This window comes from Dicentrarchus labrax, unplaced genomic scaffold (genome assembly GCF_905237075.1).
Source record: "Dicentrarchus labrax unplaced genomic scaffold, dlabrax2021, whole genome shotgun sequence".
In the NCBI taxonomy this organism is placed as follows: domain Eukaryota; kingdom Metazoa; phylum Chordata; class Actinopteri; family Moronidae; genus Dicentrarchus; species Dicentrarchus labrax.
In genome coordinates, this window is record NW_026136706.1 from 5,831,151 (window position 1) to 5,853,237 (window position 22,087).

Here is a 22,087-nt window from a genome sequence, read left to right on the forward strand (position 1 = left end):
GGGAGGAGAGACGAGGAGCACAAGGAGTGGCAGCTATTATACAGTAGAGGACGTGAGGAGGTTTTCAGGAGAGAATGGGCGGACTAAGCTGGTGTCTTGCCACAGTCTTCAGTTGGGCAAAATTCTTCTTCTACTGCATCTTCCCATTTCGGAAACAAAGGAAAAGCAAAAACGAGGTACAGTTCATATGTTAGCATCATTTCAATGAGAGGATGTTTTCACGTTAAGCTTAAGTGTTTTGCTTTTTTGCATGTTGAACTTAAGTGACTGATGCAGATTTTCTCAGATATTTTTTTATTATTGTTTGGAACAGAGCTGCAGTATTTTTAGCCACACTAGTGGTCTGGCTGCATGATGGTAATATTGTTTGGTGGATTGATTGGTCTTTCGTTGATGGGTCCATCACTTTGGTCCAGACTGAAATATCTCACAGCTATCAGGTGGATTGCCGGGAAATTTTGTGCAGACATCCGTGGTGTCCAGAAGGTGAATCCTACTGACTTTGGTGATCCTCTGACTTTACATTTAGTGCGACCAGCAGGTTAAATTTTTGATTTATTACATGAAATATCAACTAGATGGATTGGCTTTTGCTTTTGTCCAATTTTGGTTTCAAGATGATTTATCCAATTGGCTTTGGTGATTGTGGTTTTGACAAAAAAATATCTGGACAGCAGTTTAATCAGTCAATCAGTCAAATTTGGCGCAGACCTTTATGTCTCCCTTGGGATGAATTGTAATAACTTTTGCGATCCCTTAAATCTTTCCTCTAGCGCCATCATCTGGTCAAAAATTCAGTTGTCCAATCCCGTGTTTTTGCAGGTATTTGGTTACAAACCAACTGATGCTGCACTAATTGGCACATGTTAAACTGGTTTATGTTTTTATACATATAGCCACCAAAGATTTACATTATGAAAGCATTGTCATTATGAGCATTTAAGCACGCTGGTGTTAGCTCAAAGCACTGCTGTCCTTTACAGACCTGCTTGCATGTCGACTATTAAGTTATACAAACAATTGTCTGTCACAGACTTTGATCTAATTTCAATTCATCTTTGTAGCATAATCATGGTGGCATAAGTATTGACTTGATGAATTACGGCCTCTGACACTGGATGTATTCATTGTTTGCATTATGATTGTTTGCATTACGCCCAATCAAACATTTCCATCTGCAGTTGCCAAAATGACAATGGAAATGAAATTAATATTTGTATGATGCCCAGCTAGTCACAGGCCTGCTATGAGCCCAGAGGATGAGGCAGGCTGGAGAGATAAGCGCTTGAGGATGCACGCACAAGTGAAGACACACACACACACACACACACACACACACACACACACACACACACACACATCCACCCACCAGGATATTGCCAGTTTGACTTGGGCACTTTTCCCGATAGGTCTGTGCTGTCACAGAGCCATCAATTCTGCAAATGCAACCACTGCTCAGTGTCTTAGTACACACACCCTCACACACACACACACACACCCTGATGTGCACATTTGTCCACACACCGAACTCACCCCCTAATTAAAGCAGACAGAAGTGTTTTTAGTAAATGGCTGCCTGACTGGCCACAGACACATTGAGGGTCTTTAACATGCGTCTCCCTCTCCTGAGGCTGTGCATCTTCCTGTGCTGGCACTTTGATGGTCTCTTTTCCATGACGTGGTGTCCTGCAAGGGGTGAATGAGCACTTTACCTGCCAGTTCTGGCCAGTCTGTGTTGGCTGTGAGTGGTTAAACTTTTAACAGCGGCTAACCATTGCAGCGTGGTGGTGCAGTGAGGAGGCTGAATCCCTGCCAGGTCCAGGGATGCAGTTTCATAGGTGACCCTGCACCTCTCAGAGTGAGTTCACCCAAAAGATACTTTCCTTCAGAGTGCTAAACTTTCACATTTTTCCTACATTTGCCAGCCAGGCTATGAATCAAACTGACACAACATTGACAAACGTGTATTCATTGTTGATCCAGTCGATCTTCCAATTATTTCTTGATTATTTGGCCAGTATAACAACAGTTAAAATTGCCCATCACAGTTTCCTAGAACCCAAACTTATGTCATCCAGTCCAACACCAACAGTCCAAAAACCCCAAATAGTTACCTGTGGAAAGCTTAAACAAGAGAATGAGTTTTGAATGAGCTAATTGATTAATCCATGAATTGTTGCAGCTCTGAAGGCAAACTTCTTTACATATCCTTCATATACGGAGCTAGATTAGCATTCATTTGGAGGTAACTGTTGTTAATGAGTCACTCTCTGTGGTAGTTAGCAAACCAGCGAGAATTGCGAGAATCGAGCCCCGATTTGCTTCATAACCTGCCCCGAATATATAGCAGAGACACAAAGGTAGAGCTCCTGTGATGGAAATGTTATTACCAAATCTTATTGTTTAATACTTGAATTAACAATGTCATTTACCTCTTGCTGTTTTAGGTATTTGTGTGGTTTTTCACTGTGTTTTCTATGTATCTTTTACAAAACTGATTAGGGATTGTGTAAACATATCAAAGCCACACAGTGCAGACACATATTCAAGTATCTGTCATATCTGTGTTCTGCCACAAAAGCAGATTGTTTTCTTCTGCCAACTACTCATTTCTTCTTCTCTTTATGCCAGCCCTAGCTAGTGTGGTCTACATGCATAGAAACAAGTGGGTCTACCGAATAAAACTCTAGGAATGAGGAAAGGTATTGTTAAGTGTCAACTGTGCTCAAAATTGATGAACTATGGTCCCAAAAAGTAATGACAGTTCTTCAAAGAGTTTGCCTGGCCAGCCCAAAAGGCTTCACACTGTACTGTGCCATTGTTGTTGTGTTCATGGGTCAGTGTGTTCTGGTGCTGGGTGGACGGTCCTTCCTCTTGGTGTGGCGCAGCAGAGAGAACAGAGGAAAACGTGCACACACATGTGAGTGTTCTGCAAAGGGAGGGCTCCGGGTCTGTATTGTTTTCAACAGATGGGAGTCACGGGGGTGAGAAAGGGTGTGTGCATGTCTGTGTGTGTTGGGGGCCTGCTGGAGTGTGTTCTTCCTCTGTCTGTCAACAAGTGAACTCCCCCTTCATCTGGCAGCTTCTAGGACGTCAGCCAAGATGACAGAACACACCCCTCTGTTTACACATTCACTCTCTCCTAATCTATCGGTTAATCTACTACCTATCTATCTGCTTATCTGTTACCACAGACACTATTTCATCTGTTTCTGTCTTTTTTTCTTGCAACCTCTTTACCTTCCTTGTCTAACAAGCTCCCTCACTTGCTTCATTTGTCTTTTTTTGTCTGCTGAAACAGTTTTTTTTTTAAATGTTGAATCCATTGGAACAGGGTGCACAGCTTTGATCCCTCTCTGCTGTTTACCCATCTTTACTCGGTTCAAGGACAGTGACCTGACACCGGTTAATCTTCCTAATTGTGTAAGTGCCTCGCTGTCCGCTCTCGGCTCCGGTTTTTCAAAAGAAGACAGAAATGGTCAAGGTTAAAGAGGTACTAAAACAAATCCCACAAGTGATCTGATTAGCCTTGGAAATATGCCCACCCTCGCCTTGCTACATTACAACCTCCCTCACCCACGAGCACCCACACTCCCTCCCTCCACTACCTCTGCAGTCCCTCCTATATTTAATAACTGCTCTGAACAAACGTTTGTGTCTGATTATGAATGTGGAGGCAGTTTGTTCAGTGACCACTAGTGGGTGCTGCGGCTGCACTTGGTTGCTGTATGAAATGTGCATTGGTGTTTCGAGAGTAATACAGTGGTGTAATACAGTCTGTCACCAGTTTTGTGCCAAAATAATGTGCTGTTAGTCCGGGGATCACTTTGTCCTTGAATAGTTGTGGTATCAAATCATAATCTGGTTCCCAAAAACTGCAAACTGTCTTTGAAATCTTTATTTCTAACTGCTTCATTTTATGTTTTCTCTTCGTGTTATTTTAAAGCAATTTGTAAGAAGATAGCTGCCATATTAACTCCTACAAATATAACTTAAAACGCATAGCTCTTATGCTATCTTTGTTTGCTGTGGAGTAAATCCTGATGTTATATATATATATAGAAGATATTCTGTTAATCAAAAATAAATGATGCATCATACACTGTCACACTAGAGCATGCTGACAGTGAATTGGAAGGTGACTTCATGCAAGAGAAGAACATGGAGTGCTACGTTTTATTTTGGTACAACTAAGCTCTGCTGGACAACACTCAAGTGCACAGTCATTCTCAGATTTTTGTCTCAGCCTTAGACTGTTGTATACACTTTACTGTTTGAAGTGAGACATTTAAAGCTGCTATAATCAATAATGGATCAAATGACTGTGTGAAAGGAGTCACTTATATTTTGAATCCACAGAAATATCACCCAAATCTGCAGTTCCCCCTCAGCTCTATGGAGTGGTTTAGCCTCTTTCAGCTCATTGTTTTTGGGTTTTGGCCCACAATCTTTTCTGTGTTTGTCCAGTCTCACCGCTCTCATCAACCCTGTTTCCAACAGGCAGCTGTTATTAGTAAAAACTCACTACCTGTACCTGTACCTGCAACAAATGGCAGATAAAGTCAATGACTGGTGAACATAGTGGAACCAGATATTCCTTCCAGGAGTTGGTGGAGAGAAAATCAGAGCTAAAAGGAGAGTGAATATTGGACTTAAATTCTTCATGTGGCCAGCTCCACAGCTCCACATGAATACTAATGTTGTTCTAAATCTGCTGAATTAGTAAATAAGCAACTGTTTGCTAGAAGGTTTACCATATCAACCTGAAATATTATAAACCAAATTTGCATTTGATTGCTTGTTTCTGCAGTTTTAAAGGGATATACCACTACATTTCAGAATTAATTTAAGAGAGCTCTTAGAGAGTTGATTATAATCACAGACATTCATTTTTCTGAAGACTAAACCACCTGTTGTTTGATTGATTGTTGTAAATGGATAAATTATTGTGATGTCCGGGAGTAAGCAATATCTCTTGCATTACCTGGAAAATTGTAAAAAAGTATTTAGCATGTGACAATATATTGATGTTATGGGTCATTACAAAGTTTTGGTGATATTAATTACAGTAAATTAGTAATACAACAGTAAGTAGGTAAATGTATAAATAAAAGATTTTCTTGCTTTTATCAGAAATATAAAATTCACATTTTGGTTGTGAGGTTTGACTGTTGGTCCTACTAAAGATTCACTTGGCATAGTGCTATCTTTGTGATGTTATTCCTTGATTAACTGATGAAAAGAGTTTAACAAGTAATACAAATATATATATATATATATATATATATATATATATATATATATATATATATATATATATATATATATATATATATTTATGTATAAGTTGAAGCCCAAAATGTGTAGTAATATATAGAAAATTTTTCAGCAAAGTTCTTGCATTTCTCAGACTAAAATCCATCTGGAGTGTGTGTGTGTGTGTGTGTGTGTGTGTGTGTGTGTGTGTGTGTGTGTGTGTGTGTGTGTGTGTGTGTGTGTGTGTGTGTGTGTGTGTGTGTGTGTGTGTGTGTGTGTGTGTGTGTGTGTGTGTGTGTGTGTGTGTGGAGGGGGATTTAGTTTAAATGTTTTCTCTCTAACATTGTCTGTCCCCTTTGGAGAATTTGTCTCTGTAGGGGTGGGCTGCAGGAAATACCAGGGGATTAATCCTCTGTGCCACTGGGTGAGTGTTAGTGTTTTTGTATGTTTCTGTATGTGGGTGGGTTTGTGTATTTATGTAGTGTGTAAGAAAGATGTGATGATGTGTGTCTATGTGAGTGTGTGTGTGTGTGTGTGTGTGTGTGTGTGTGAGAGAGAGTGGGGGAGAAATAGGTGGTTTTTGGTGTTTATGTATGTGCTTATGGTGAGTTTGCTAGTTTAAATTATGTGTGTTTATGTTTTCAGGAAGTAGTGGGTCTGGTCTTCTTGGTGAATGTGAATGTCTGTTGTGTGAGAGAATCTTTGTTTGTATGTTAGAAAATTATGGGTCCTTGAGTGTTTACAGGTGCATGTAGCCCACCACTCGGTAATGGTTACATTTGTGTGGAGGTTTACAGTACTCTTGTGTATGTGAGAGTGAGGTAAATGAAGTACCCACACAAGGGGATGAAGAGTCACACATGGGGCAAACATGGTTATTGATGAGCAGTGAGAAGTTAATGAAGCAGCTTTTACTTCCTGGCCCCTCTGTGTTCTTTAGTAAAGGGCCGGGATGAAAGGGGGCGGGGCTTTGTTTGAGGGAGTCAGAGGTAGGTAATCCAGGACTACTTTTTTTTTTTTTTTTTTTAGAAAGAAAATGTGTGGGAGTCCAAGAGGGAGATTGAAATGGTAAAGGAGTGCCCGAGATGGTGAAAGGATAAGGCTGGTAATATTCTATTCTGTCAACATATTCCATGAAAAGACCAAAACCAACAATTAATTGATCCTACTCCAACATTTAGTGTGTATGCAAAGCCTGATATATCTCATTCCTCTGTGCCACAGAGCTCCATTGTTTTCCAAAAACTATGATAAACACATCAGTGAGCCACATTGTTGCACTGGGTGACATGATCCTTCATCACCTTGAACACACACTGCAGTTTATTTTGACTTCATCCTTCCACTATCCTTCTCCTGTAAATACCCTGCTGCGCCCCGCTGTTTAAGGAAATGACTTAAAACATGAAACCACAAAAATGGTTTCTAGAGCCAGTGTTCGGTTTGTACGTTCTGAAATACTGTAGAAACATGATGGTTCAACATGGCAGACTCCATGGAAGAGGACCTGCTGCCTCTGTAGATAAAAACAACTCACTCTAAGGTAACAAAAACGCAGCAATTCTTTAGGTGATAATACACTAATGAAAACATGAATCTTATATTCCATTTAAGCCAATAGATCCTCTTAAATGTTACACAATGGACTTTTAAGCGTCGGACTAAGAGGAAAAGATGCCTTATTTTGACATTGCATGTGCTGAATATTAATTTGAATCCCATCCAGGGACACACAACGGTATGTGTGATTTATAAATGTAGAGTTTTATTCAATGCACACATTGATCCTGCTATAATTTAAGTCCTGTTTGGACAGAAACCTTTACTTGGTCACTACTAGTCATGGAAGGTCATAATCAGCTTGCATTTCACTGATTAGGGCTTAACAGAAAAAAATAAACATTTGGGGACAGGTGTTGATTGTGTCAGAAGTAGAACTCAACTCAGCTTTATGCAAATTTCAGACACTTTGAGCATAGGCTGACTGATATGAATAACAGCTGTCCTTTCTGACATCCAAAATGAGTCAGTAGAGCTTTTTCCAGTGTCAGGAGAAATGCTAGCGGACATTCATCACATGGGTGAATACCGGGTGAGACAGAGCTTATGAAATATTAAAATGGTCCCAATACAGAAAAACACAGGGAAACAGTGCAAGAGAGAGATGGAGGGGAGGGGGAGGTAAAGTGCGACGGATGCTGAGGGGGACAATCAGGGAGGGGATGGGATCAAGGAATGAATGAAATTAAAAGTGGTGAGACTTAGAGGGGTAAAAAGGGAGGGAGACATGGGATGAGAGAGAGAGAGAGGAGGGGCAAAAGAGATGTATAATAAGCCAAGCACCCCCCTCCCCCTTTGCTCCTGTGGAGTGGTGGGGGCAGCCTGACCCCCCCACCACCACCCCCACACAAAAAAAAGCTTTGTGAAACTTTCCCCGGCAGAGGGAAAGAGAGCCAGAGTGAGCGCAGAACAGAGGCAGTCAGGATCCAATTTAGAGGAGAGACACGAGGAGGAGAAAGCAAGTCAGACTGTGAGGAAGAGCGTTCACGTCCAGGATAGTCATGGCTTTGCAGCGTTGGGCAACTCTCCTCCTGGCTGGATTATTAGTTACTTAAGGAAGCCCACTGGTCTGTAGCAGCCGCAGCAGCAGCATCACTCCTGCCCGTCACTATGCCGTCTGTCTCTCTAAGCCTGCCAACAGCTCTGGCTGGACCTGCACGTACCTGGGTCTGCCTGTCCTGCATGTTCTGGGTGAGATAACTGGAACTTCTTCTCAGGATCATGATTGATTTGTAACTGTCAGCGAGTGACTTCTGACACTTTTATGACCAATTTGCAAGAGAAACCTCTGTGCATAACCTGGCAATACAAATCGAATAACTTAAAAAATTGTATCGCATAATAATAATTTCATAAAATCACAAGTATGCAAGTATTGCATGAGTGAGTTGAGTGACCAACAGAATCAGCTTGATGATGCATTTAGCCACAGTGCTCTTGTTGTGAATTTGTACCACATCAAAAAAGGTTGCTGGCATACACATGGGGTGATACTCTAGACCAGTACCATTGGGAAACAGTGATCAGATCAAGCTGGACAGAGGATATATTGGGTGGTCTGCTTGTCGGGGGTTGGGTGGAGGGTTGGGACCCTGGCTGTGGGGGGCCTTGGCACTGTGACACATTTGAATGAGGGAGATATTATGAGGGAGAAGGGGAGGGTGTGCGAATGCCAGACAAACTCTGTATTGTTTTCCGCCTCGAGAAACATTCAAAATTGTCTGTACAGCTCCATGCATTGACTAAAAACTTGTCTGCTCTGCAGCTGAGTTGAATTAAATGGATCTCCTGCTCTCTTCACCCTCAGCCTCTCTTTCTCACCCTTTCCAACTCCCTCACTCCTCTGTGTCCCGCTCTGTCTCACTGGGACACACAGCTATTTTTGCTTTCTCTTGTATAATTCAATCTGCCGCGCATTCCCGCTCACAGCGAGGGGTTGTTTGTGCACTTGTGTGCCCTCTAAGCTGTGATGTGGTCAGTGAAGAACTGTGTTCGTGTGTATGTGTGTCTATGCTAAAAGCATTGTGACCATGGTCTCGACATTTGTCTTAAAACACTGTGAGTGCTTTTCCTAATTTGTGCTGATATGAAAGAACATTCCTGGCTCAAATATACAACATTGCGTGGTGCTCTCCTCTTTTTCAGCTGAATAGAGGATGAAAGAGGAGAGTAGCTGAATAGACCATTGAGATCCATCCTTCCCCATTCTGCAGTGGTCCTTTGGGACATGACTGCACACCACTGGCAGAGCTGGAGTCCTTGGCGAGGAGACTGGATAATCTTACAGAGCTCTTCATCAGTTAATTACCATTCTTTCTTTTGAGGAGCGGGAGGCGAGGTGAAAGGGGGGTCGTAAAAGAATCTCAAAGCCCCCCAGCTAAGCTCTGGGTCACTGATTGACTGCATCAGAGCACTGTATGACAAAGCGAGCTCACTTAAGGGGGCGGGGTTCAATCTGAGCCCCTGCGTTAATGGCAGATCTTTGTTTGGCCCTAAAACAGCCTTAATTTGGGCACACCTTATTCTAATAGATTGGTTAGGGTTAGTAACCCTAACCCTAACTCTCCTCTGAGAATGTGCATTTTATTGCAATTAAAGAGATGAACTCCAGAACCCAAAAGGATCTTCCAGGATCATTAAAGAACAGAAAAGTTTTAAATTTGTCAAATACTTGAAGGGTACTACTTCTTTCTGATAATATATTGCTGTGATTACTTCTAGACTGATCAGGTTTTCATAGTATGGACATAGACATACTCCTTGGGCAGCTGGGAAAGTGAGTACAGCTGCAAAAGTTGTTATGAAGCAATAGAGAAGTAGAAGACAAGATACGAGCAAGGAGAGTGAGCATGTGAGAGTGAGAGAGTACAGTACAGATGCAGGAAACAGACCTACTCCATGAAGTAGACAAGATCTATTCCTTAGCCTGGCCTCAAATGGGGAGGGTTTCCTCTTGTCAGAGCAGGATGGTCCTGGATAAAGGGAGATATTTCCAGCATCGAAGCAGAAAGAATATGCTCCGGAAAATATAGGAAATGACAGGAACAACTTGAAGGACAAAGGAAATGAAGAGAAGATGCTCTGGGCAAGATCGGAGGGCAAAGTAAGCACGGATGGCGTAAGAGGCCTTGAAAGAAGACCTTCAAAAGTGTGCTGCTCCTCCACCAAACATTGTGAATAATTAATGAAGGCCAAAAAAGGGTTTTAGGGAGAGTTTTATCAGGTTTCTCTGAAAGGACCATGAAACCAGTCAAATGCCCTCTAACAGCCAATTTGAGAGAAAGTTAAAAAGCCATACAAATCTTGTTGACATTCAAGAATCACAGGTTATAAATGCATCCATTCACTGTGGCTTTTGCACCAAACTGGTGTAATTGAAAGGGTATGTGCCAGGCAATTGCAAAGGTGTCTGTAGTGTTGGTCAGGTGCCTCTAATCTAACAAGGTGCTGTTGTAGAAAACATGCTTCAGATCACTGCCTCACAGTTGTGTCAATGCAATTATTGACCCATGGCTAAACCTTCAGAATTGTCAGGGTTCAAAGAGCTTCTCTGGATGATCGATATCCATTACCGTACACTCAGTCCATCTAGGTTCAGAGTTGGGTCTCAAAAGGATCGCTCTGGGAAATGGTGTCATTTCAGGGATGTTAGGTCATTGGTCTTTAGTTGTCTTGACTTGAAAATAGACAAATGCCAAACTTGTTAGTGTTTTAGACTGACTTTGATCAGAAAGCAGGACTCCTGTAAAAGCATCAGAAGGTCTGAACTCTTTAAAAATGTCTTATTTCCACCTTACATTAGTCATTTCTAGTGATTTGTTTATTTTTTCTTACATCCCCTGCACTCATCTTTTTTTCCACCCTCCTTTTTCTTTCTTGGTCTGTTGCTAGTTTGATTCTCCCCCCATCAGAGTTCCTAAGATTACCTCTGATTTGAGTTGAAAATATTCCACATGTGGGGCCCCTTTGAAATATGGCAACGTTTTCTTCGAATTGTAACATCTGGGTTTACGTTGCCTCAATATAATGGATTTGCCATGCTGTTGTTTTCCGGCTTGATGCTCACCCTGTTGTTGCCACCCTGAGGAATTTCGCAACAAGACTCATACTATTTCATCTTGGTCCTGCTCTTTGGATCTTGGTTGAAAAATCTTGAACAACAAAAAGGGAAGTTTAACCCTTGCTCAGTTGATTTATGAGAGTTGTTGAGCTTTGTTTAACCCCTCCCACCCACCCCTTTGGTTCCTGAAGGGACCCCCAGCTATGTGCATGCTTCACTGGGCTCATTGGCCTTAAACCTCCCATGCATGGCCTTCTGGCTTTCCCCGGAGGGAATTCTGAGATGCAAAAATTTGACTAGGTTTTCCCCATTTTTCTCACTATGATCCAGGAATATTGACTTATAAACCAAAGTAAAGTCTGTTTATCCTAATTTTTATTGGTGTTTTCCCCAAAATCTACTTTACCACAGAGGAAATAAATGTAAGTGGTAGGCTATATAGTAAATTCTTGGGATGTACTAGTAGCAAGAGGTCAGATGTATTGCGTTACACAAGTTTTTTTACTCTCATACCTGCTGTCATTTCTCTTCTATTTATTCATCCTGTAGATTAGTGGTTAATGTTAGATGGCGATATTGTATTGCTTAAGAAAGAAAGATAAAAACACATAAAGAATTACGATAGTTCCCTAATTTTTTGCCCTCATCTGGTAGGGTTAATCTTGTCTCTAATCTGAGTCTAATTTAGTGCAATATTACTTTCATGTCTCTGGTGGGCTTTAAGCCGCGTGGCCCCCCAGAAATGAGTAATACATGTCCTTTGACCCTTTTTAGTTATGTCTTGTGTCCATTACACTCATTAATTCTGGTGGGACGTGACTTCATATGGACTTCATGTACATTAGTCATGAGTTTATAAAGCCATTATTTTACATTTGGTTTTAGTTGTTCATATATGGCAGGCCCGCAGTTATAAACATGATGTTACTGTTTTGCAATGGCAAGCAATTTTAAGTCCAGCTATATATAATAAAGTATTTTATGTATGTAAAGTATCTTTTGATTTTGACTTAAAATTATTTTTTAAAAACTGACCACACACACAAAGATCTCAACAATTGCCAATAACTGTGGCTTGAATATATTTTGTTTCCAGCAAATGCTTCTTCATGATTTTGGTGACCCCTTGACCTTCTGTCTGGAAATTGTCCAGGGTCACCAAGATTTAAGTTCATGTCAACCCTCCTTGATAATAAATGATTTGATTTCCTTGAAATCTGTTTGGAACATCACCTGGTCCTCATCTATTCTATTGGGTAGATCATCGTTTAAATCACTATCATGGTAAATGGTAAGTTGATTGTATTTTTTTTAATTTTGTCTCATAAATTTTCAGTAGTGACGTCTTCAGACCTTTAGCTGAACATGTTAAAAACATGTTCTGCAACATCAGCCTGTCATGGGTTCACTGCTGTAGTGATGAATTTATACAGGTGACCTTACTCAAGGAAACACCTGTTAGACCCTTGAGACTAAGGGAGGCCAGAGGTGACACAACTGTAGGGACTGGCCTCAGACTTTTCTCTAGAGTCTGGGGAGGTGTTTGGAACTGGTACTAGTTAAGATGAGACAGCGAACAGGAAGCTCATTGCTCACTGGCCTCCTCAGTACTGGAGCTGCAACATTGCAAAAAAAATCTCCTGCAATTTTCTCTTGGGATGCAGGGATTTTGACAACATAAGCATCATTTGTGTTTACTTAGTACACACAGAAATCGTGTTAGATTCTGATAAGACATACATTATCATAATCAAAAAATGCAAGAGAAATTGGGATTTTGTAATAGGTTCAGGCTGGTACATGAAACCTTCTGTGCCACCTAGAGCAGGTGATCACCAGTTGACCTTTCTCATAGTGTGTCTGAGGTGTTTCAGTCGTGTCGTGTGTCCAATGAATCAGATGTGCTTCTCTTTTAGCTGTCACTTTCAGCTGTCTATGCTGGCTGCATAATGACAAAGCATATTCTCTTCAAGTCTGTTTTATTTTGTTTCACGCTCGTACTTGATTGTGTATTAGAGATGCCAAAATGTGTATGACTTCCAACTCAATACTGTGCCAGTCTTAATCCAAGTTTTACTAATACTGTACATTATTCAGTTGAAGATATCGCTACTGACGACTATTCTACTGTCATTATCGTATATAATATGCACATCCGTCTGAGTTTAAATGTATGTTGTGTTCTGTGTCCATTAGCAACTTATGAGTGATTCCTGCTTAAAACGAAACTGTGCAACTTTTTGAAAGACGAAATAATCTTCCTCTTACAAATTAAAACTTGAATTTATAAGCAATAAAACCCTTACTAAATGCAAAACACTCACACAAAACAACAAACACACTGATAAGACCAGCCTATTATGGCCAATGTTAATATTGCAAACTTACCTGGTTTTTCGACTCTTCTCTACTTATGTTGCTGTTACAATACATTTAGCATGCTACAGATAAATATTTCAGTGGTTTCATCACAGAATTAATGGAGGTAAACACATGCCAATTTGTCAATTGCTATGTGTGTCAATAATGGCCACTGTCCAGCAAAAATTACATAGTCTGGCTTTAATATCTTGTTTATCAACCCCATGTAAGCCACCTTATATGGATATGCTTCACATCTCTCAGTCATTATAAGCCCAAACCTTCCTTACATGTACATGTGGAGTCAAACTGTGTGTTTCTTCACTGCCAGAGCAGAGCAGAGCAGAGCGGCCAAGTTAAACTTATGTAAAAGATATTTTAACAAGACACTGTTTTTACACAGCAACAAATCACAAACACTAATGAAACCCAGGAAACATGTCACTTTATTAAATCCAATGCCAAAACTTTAGTATGCGTGTATTTGTGTGAGTGAATGAGCTCTGAGGTCATGATAAAAAGTAAGAGTAAGAGCTAGGAGCTTTCTTCTCGACACCAGTATTTATTTCTTGCCTATGGCAGCCATGGAGTCCAGATTGTTCGAGGAGATCGCAATCTTTCTTGGCACCATTTCTACAATCTGTCCGTCGAGGGCCCTCAGCAAAGAGGCCCACAGAACTTGTTAATGCCATGATAACCTCTAACTCTGGATGTGATCTGAGACCTCCTGTGGATACCTATGCATTCAAGTGTGAGACCAAACAATGGTCATTGGAAGTGGCGCTGACTGCATCCTGCTGCGCTGCCTGTGCATTTATCCAAAGGGGACGGGGATTTGCATTTGAAGGTTTCGGTGTTCTCATTCTTCTAAGTCATACTCAGTAAGTTGACTTAGTTTTTGCAGTATTGCCAGTGCCACGAGTAATTTGTCGGATTTATTTGAATTTTCCTTATTTTATGTATTATAGGACACAAAAGATTCAAGCCTGAGTAAAATCCAGAAACTGAATAAATGAAGCACACACACACACAACATACATTAAACATACTACACAGTAATAAAGAATGCCCAAGAGGCACTCTTCAGGAAATTATGAGATCTAATCATGAGAACAAAATCCCTAAAAAGCATGTCATCCTTATCCTTCCCGGAGAACATTTTGGTTTAAGTTTCATCGGTCTCGTCCAAGTGTCTGAGGCGCTGCCAACCTAGCGTGATATGGAACACGTGATGTTTTCCCTTGGCAGTTTGCTCTTATGATGAACTTTGGCTGTCTTTGATTAAACTTGTTTTATCCCACTGAATCAATGCTATTGGCAAGGGGTCGTCCTTCTTGCTTTTATTTGGGGCTTGTAGCCATCTTTGTTCCACATGTCTAATTTATTTTCATAGGCTGCTAAATCACAATACTGTGGGAGAAAGTTCAGGGTTCTGTTTTGTTAAAACAGAAAGCTTATCTCGGGCTGATTTTGAGATTTTCACTGAAAATAAATGAAACTAAACTTTTATGAGTTGCTTAATATGGATTTGCTGTAAGATTTCAAAACACATAGCTGAATTTATGCCAGGAAATCCTAATGCAATTGTGTTACAACAATAATAAAGAATTTGTTATTACAGTGCTTGTAAAATTACTTTGAGACACAGAATCAAAACAACTGATTGTAAAGAAGATGTGGATTTATGATGAAAAGCTGAACATATCAAGAATAAGCAAAGCAGGACATATCAACAGATTAAAGCTAAATAATACAGTATTTTTTGCTCTAGGTGAAGTGTAAGGATATTATTTCACTCTCCTTTATTCTGCGAATTCAGCCTTTATAAGACTTGTTTGAGTCATTCCTGGAGATAAGAAGATTCAGCGACGACCCTGCATTGGTGGATACATCTTTGTAGAAAACAAATCACAAAATCACACTGGAATTTTAACAAGCAGAATGTAGTTTGTTTTTGGTGCCGTATCATTTGTTTTATTTACTTTGCTAAGTTTTTCAGATTTTTGTCTAAAATGCCTGAGGTGCTTTTGCCGATAAAATCACCTCATAAAACCGCATGAACAGTCTTTGTTCTTTTGTTGGGTTCATTTGAGTATTTTGAGTTTTATGGGAGAATGAATTCTAAATGAAGTTAAATAAGTATTTAACTCTACTATATTCCACTTTTCTTAAACTTTTAGTCTGTATTCTTGTTTCACTAAATTTTAAAGTCTATTAGCAGAAATGGATTTATAGATATGTTTTAAGAGAGAACCACACTGCTAACATGGCTAAAAACCAAACTTTAATATGCAAATAGCCGAATGTTCAGGTTTGAACTTGAACTCTCGGTCAGTAATCTGGAGGGTTGGAGCCAGTCCCAGCTGACATTGGGCGAGTACAGCCTGGACAGGTCACCAGCCAATCACAGGGATGTCACATAGAGACAGACACACATTAAATTTAGATTCTGCAATTAACCAGTGGGCTACATGAGAGGAAACTGGAGCACATGGAGGAAACCCAACGTGGACATCATGCAAACTCCACCACTGGCAGGTTTTAACTCAGAACCTTCTCGCTGGCTCTACTAACCACAGCACCACCGCCAGCCAAGCAATGCAAAATATAACTGTAACAGCACTGTATTATTTAGTTTCCCTCTGCGTTCAAATTTAGGAACATCCTTACCAAAAAATAATAGTTGGAGAGCTAACCGTTTGCCCCTAGAAAAAAAATCCTCATCTTTCACCCCCCCGTCCCCCGAAAGCTGAATGAGTACCAAATCCTGAACCAAGACGAGATGACCACTCTCAGTGCTCTCTGAAAAAGAAGGGATTTTTTTCCCTCTTCACTTCTGGTTGACTGAGTAATTTCCTCCCTGGGATCCACCTCACTGAGATGAAATGCATGTAGAGAGTGGAGTTAGAAAGGGGGGAGCAGGAGGGAGAGGAAGGAGAGACTGGAATGCCTGGGGTGCATTTTTTCCCCCAAATGAAAAGCAGGTGACTGTTCATTGTACGACCATTTGGTTAGTGGGAAGCGGGGAGCAGAAGAAAAGGGAGGAAGGAAAGGTTGGAGGAAAAAAAGAAAAAAAAGAAACCTTGATTCTTTCTGGTATTTAGCTGTGAATTGTTGCCTCTTGCACTTGTCCTGTAGTAGCCTGCTTACAATTAAGGGATTCCCAGACGCTTCCGCCTTCAACTGTTGAATGTATTGCAACATGTCATTCAGGATAAGTCGGCTAAAATCCTTAATTGGAACCAGGCTTTTACTCTCCATTTGTCCTTTAGGAGCTGATCAAGAAGTCACTGCACAACTGCTGGGTGACTTCTTTGGGAATATTCGGAGCTGGGAGTATTTTCCTGTCTGAAGCTGTGTAATAGTCATGACAAATTGAGGGTGAATTCAAGGTATTTAAACCAGGGAATAATACAGATGCAAACAATGTTTAGACTTGCACAGATTAAAGCTAATTAGCATCAAATGTGTTTGAATCAAAAGGGTAAACAGAAATATGGGGATCAGCAGAAAATAGTAGTGTAGGCGTTTTGTGTTTGTTGAATGAACAAAGCCTCCGGTGAATCCTTCTTTTGTTGTTTAAGCTCGTGTTTCTTAGCAAATGACTCATAGAGTTTAATTCACATGCATTTCACTCATGGGTGGTAGTGAGGTAAAAGGTTCCTCTTGTGATTTTGTACCCGTGGTGTGTGTATGACTTTTGTGTTGCTATATTGTGTGTAAATTTACACTGTAGACAGAATGATTTACTGGAGTGACATTTAATCTTTTACTGAATGTGCAGTGTGAAACATATGCATGGTAAAATTCATAGTAACTTTTAATAACACATAAAATGTCCAGGAAAGCTATCACTTTCTTATTTTATTAGTTATAAAAAGGGAACGATACCTGTGTTGCCATTTGATTTTGACATCTAGTGTATGTCATATGTCCTAGGGCCTCTATCTCCCATCTGCCCTTCCTATCTGCTTGGGTATCATATAATAAGATATGTGGCATAAACAAAATTGGCACTACACCAGTTTTACCCACAATTCAATTTGCTTGTCAACAGCTTGTCTTCTGCGGTCATTGAGGTTATCTCTGATTGGGCAGAGAACTTTCTTTTAACAAAAACACACATTACAAAAGGGTGTGTAGTTTGAAAGAAGTGGACATTTAGGAGGCATGGGGATCCAATAAAGATACTATTGAGTTGCATTATGGGAATTGTTTGATCATTTCAAATTTCCTTTTACTTTTACAATTTAAGAGAGCTCTAGAAGTCTCTCAATAGTAGATCCCAGAGGACTGCAGTACAGAACCAGCACCTGAGACACGGGTTGGAACGGCTTTCCATTCATTTTATCTGTGATAGAATAAAACTGGGAATGAGTTTCCATTTTTGTATTTTCAGACTACTTCTACAGACTATATCTTGTATTATATCTTCAGTCTCTGATGTACAAATCGGTGATCAGCAGCAGATTTTTTCTCCATCTCCAGTCTGGTTTTTGTTCCCATTTCAGCCAATTTTCTATATTGTATCAGTATGTACACTCCTGAACAGAATATTAAGACCGGGAGAAGAATTACAAGTACTTCGTATAACTTTTGATCAGCTGATGAACAGCCTGTTTGAATTTAAATGCAGTTTTCAATAAATTGCCTACTCTATTTTTTTGTCTATTGCTCTTGTTTCTTCTTTCTGCATTTTGAAGCTCTACTAACAAACTCGTTACATTCCACCAACGCAAAATGGGAATACTTGTAATTTGTCCCCCGGTCTTAAGATATTGTGTGTTTGAGTGTTTATTTTATGACTGAATTGTCAATGTTAAACATTTCGTAATGATTAAAATCACATCACTGAGTTTGTTTAAGGAATGAACAATATGGCAGATGTAGAGTTGATATTCTTTTTCATTCTTTCATTGTCTATTGGGAGGCTTTCTATGTGTAATTCCCATCATTATCAATCTAAATACCTTGTACAGACAACAAATAGACTTTGCAAGCTGGAGTATTTCAACACTAAATGCAAAGCAGCAAGTTGTCAGCATTTTACTAGTTTTAATCCAAAACAGCCTTTTTCCCTCTGCATCCCCTTCTCTGGTAACCTTCCTGTCTCCAGCTAGCACTGTGTGTGCGTGTGCGTGTGCGTGTGCGTGTGCGTGTGTGTGTGTGTGTGTGTGTGTGTGTGTGTGTGTGTGTGTGTGTGTGTGTGTGTGTGTGTGTGTGTGTGTGTGTGTGTGTGTGTGTGTGTGTGTGTGTGTGTGTGTGTGTGTGTGTGTGTGTGTTTTGACAAATCCGCTCCAGTAACTGGATCATGCATCATGAAACGAACCGCTGTTTTGCACACTGATCACAACAAGGATTTCATTGATTTCCTTTTAGTTAAAAGTGACAGCCTCACTGGGTCTTTCCCATGCACCTTCAGTGCAAACAGAAACTGTTTGGGTTCTTTTTAGTCACATGACCCCACGATCAGAGAGAGAGCGGAGGTTTTGGGAAAAGGTGGATGAGCAGGAGAAGTGGAGGATGAGTTGAATTTGCAGCTGGAGTTGGGGAAAATCTTGACTAAATTCAATTCAATTTTATTTGTATAGTGCCAATTCATAACAGAAGTTATCTCAGGACACTTTTCAAAATAGAGCAGGTCTAGATCGTATTCCTTATAATGATGAGGGCACAGTGTGGAGTAAAGAGGTCAGGCAGGGGGAAGAAGAGAAGTGGAGACAGGTCAAAGGTCAGTTTAGCTGAGAAAGATGAAGAATAGCTGCCTTGTGAAAAGGAAACATGCCCAGTGGGAAGAGGGGCGTGTTGAGAGGATCTTGGGGAAACATGAATACTCAAAATTCTACTTCCACACTCACTGAGTCAGTGCACACATACACGGTCACAGATGGAGACATGTGGAGGTCACCCCAGTGCGTCTTGTTAAAATGTCCATCCATGCATATGGTGTCCCATATGAGAGACGGCAGCTTGCTAACTCGCTGATTAACCCAGTTGACTGGAGAGGTCTCGTTTAGTCTTCTGGCTCCACCAGGATGAACAATAGCCTCTGATTGGTGGGGGTGATGATGTAGTGTGGCTCTGTGTGTGTATGTGTATATGCTTTTCACTGACTTCATTCAGACTGTAGGAAAGCGCTGTGACACAGAAAGGGATGCCAGACTGCTCATGCCTGTCTGTCTAATCTGTTATTAGTGGCTTGTCTGTATGTCAGTCTGTCATCCTGCCATTCTGTACCCGTCTTTCTGTGTTGGATCCTGTCTGTCTTTCTGACTTACACTTAGGGATGGGTGTCATTTATAAAATACATTACCCTTAAAGTGATACCGATAATTCAGTTCTTTATTCAAAACCTGGTGTCGAAGAAGCCGTTGGCCTTGCAAACAGGGTGCAGCTGTCCACCCTGAAGTTCTCTCCACGCTTGACGAGGTGCTTCATTATTTAACTCATATTCCCAGTTTTTCCTGAAATAATTCTTCTGCATTTTATGCATTTTTTATTTTTATCCGACGCCACAGGCATGTCGTGTAGCCATACTTTTGAACATTTTAGTGGCAACAAACGCCGAGCTCGACTTCACCAACTATATCTAACTACTGGGTCTGAGTATGGTAATAATTACACCCAGTGGTGTGATGCCACATGCCATGTTTGCCTACTATTTTCTTACTTAACACATTGACCCTTTTTATTGTTTGAATTGTGTGTATGATAAAAAAAAATTCCTCTTGTGAGACACTAAAGAACTAACTGAACTATTTTGAGCCAAAAGAATTAAGTACACAATTTAAATCTAATAAAATCTAATTCAAGATCAGGGTAGATGTGATATACTTTGTTATTGTTACTGTCTTCCAGTTTATTTGTATATCCCAGAACAGAAAGGCACAGTCACCCAGAGCTCAGGTCAGAGGTGCTTTCCACTGTTTTGAGTACTGACTTAATGTATGCAGGTGTGTGTGTGAGTGTGTACGCACACTGAACACATGCAAACATAGTTCCATGTTTATATGAGGTAATACATGAAGTGCTGAAAGTAAATGCCAGTGTAATCAGAGGTGAAATCAGTGTCTCTGAATGAGTCACACTTTCGAAAGCAGTTGAGGTAATAGTTCTGAGTTCTATACTTAAGGAGAAAAACAGCCTCTCGGTTACCTTATTCAGCTGGAATGTCTGTCGCACAGCAGAGTCTGGAAGGATTTATCTCCATACTATAACATTACCTAAGACATGCCGAAGCTGCTCAGTGTGAACAGTTTTATTTGAAAACACTAGATATCCATTGTGCGATAAACACTGGTATCTAAAATTTTGCGACTTAGCATTTGACAAGTAGCAGATTTCCAGATGTCTTGAACTATTTGATTACTTGAATAATGTTAAAGATAACCATGCATATCTCCACATTTTAGGATATTTTTTGACTGAAATTTCATCTGTATTTGTCTCCCCAGATCGTGTTTCAATTAATGTTAATTTACTGTACATTTACTGAGAAAACAAAATTTCAGCTTGTGGTTATTTGCAAGAATGGATACCAGTCAGTGTCATATTAGGTATTTTTCTCTATGTCTCTCTGTGCCAGCCGCTCATCTCTCTTTTCCTGTCTGCTTGTCTGGCTGTTTTCCTGCCTGTCTTTACTTTGGCAGAGTGTCCTGACATCCAGGTCCAGAGTTCCTGTACTCCCAAATAAACTGGAATACATGTCATCCCTGATTTGTTGCTCTGCTTAACATTTGAATCCATCTGACACCAGATTCATTTCCAGCTGCCGTGCACATTAAATTATAGTCACTAATTAAAACGTGATCCCATTGTAATTTTAAACATGTTTGATATTTTAGCTTGTAAAAAGTTATCTTTCTTCTTTCTCTCTCTTTATTCTGCTTAATGCTGATGGAAATCTAAATAAGTTATTGTTTACTAAGACATTTGCCATATCAACTGTATAAAGTGATAATTGCTGAGGCTGGACTTTTCATCAAAAACAACAAAATGTCAAGTCTAGAGGTCGGGGCTAAAGCTAAGGTAGGGTAATTCTGCACCTCCCACGAGGGTTCCTAGAATTCCTGTCAAATTAAAAATGACAGGGCAGAAATTCTCCTGATAATTAGGAGAAACTCTGCAGCCAACAGTAGACAGGTCAAACCCAAACACACACCTCTGTGTTGATTTAAAAACTGTTCACAACCAGCATTTTCTTTATAAATAAATCAGTGCTGGAGAGATGGAAGATGCTGTTCGGAGGATCTTTCTCTTATTCAAGGCCTTTTAGCAGTGGTGAACAGTGTAAAAGGAGTGTGGGGTTTGAGGGAGATGGCTGGGAATGTGTGTCTGTGCATGTGTGTGTGCATTGATGTAAAAGTTTGTTCGTGTGTGTGTGTGTGTGTGTGTGTGTGCGCGTGTGTGTGCGTGTGTGTGTGTATTTGCACATTTTTATGCACGAGAGTGCCTGTTTTGCCCGTGTGTGCTAATGAGTATGAGGCAGGAGATTATGCGTGCGTCTCTAAGGGAACCGGAGTCTGTTCCCAGGAGCTGCACTGCCTGAGCTGAGGGGGGCATGTGTACACCCTGACCCCAGCTTTCGGGGGTCCCGGTTGCCTGTCTGAAACCATTTCCTTCCTTTGTGGCCCATTTGAGAGCCCAAAGTGTGACGCGAATGTGAAGGACTGAGGCCATTTGCATGGTCCCGCAACATGTTGAAACAGAAAATAATCAGCGAGGGCCACTTCTCTGCACGTACTGACAGGGTTGCCTTTAACTCCTTAATTCTGTGTTCCCCACCCCCATACCTCTACCCGTCACCCATATCTCCTCAAAGACTCCCCATATACCCCCCCCCATAACAAA

At 40.6% G+C, this 22,087-nt stretch overlaps 1 protein-coding gene across 13 annotated transcripts in view; it reads left to right on the forward strand.

Annotated features, from left to right (window-relative positions):
• The window catches only part of tns1b (tensin 1b), a 163,107-nt gene that overhangs the window by 22,115 nt on the left and 118,905 nt on the right, over positions 1–22,087 (forward strand). The window contains exon 1 of one of the 13 annotated variants that reach the window (XM_051403694.1): positions 60–176. The exons of 11 other annotated variants lie outside the window; for them this stretch is intronic. In XM_051403694.1, the coding sequence (XP_051259654.1) occupies positions 75–176 (102 nt within the window). In that variant the 5' untranslated portion in view covers positions 60–74. Of the gene's footprint in view, positions 1–59; positions 177–7,705; positions 8,008–22,087 lie in introns of those variants that run through there. One more of the 13 variants, XM_051403697.1, reaches the window with a different exon arrangement.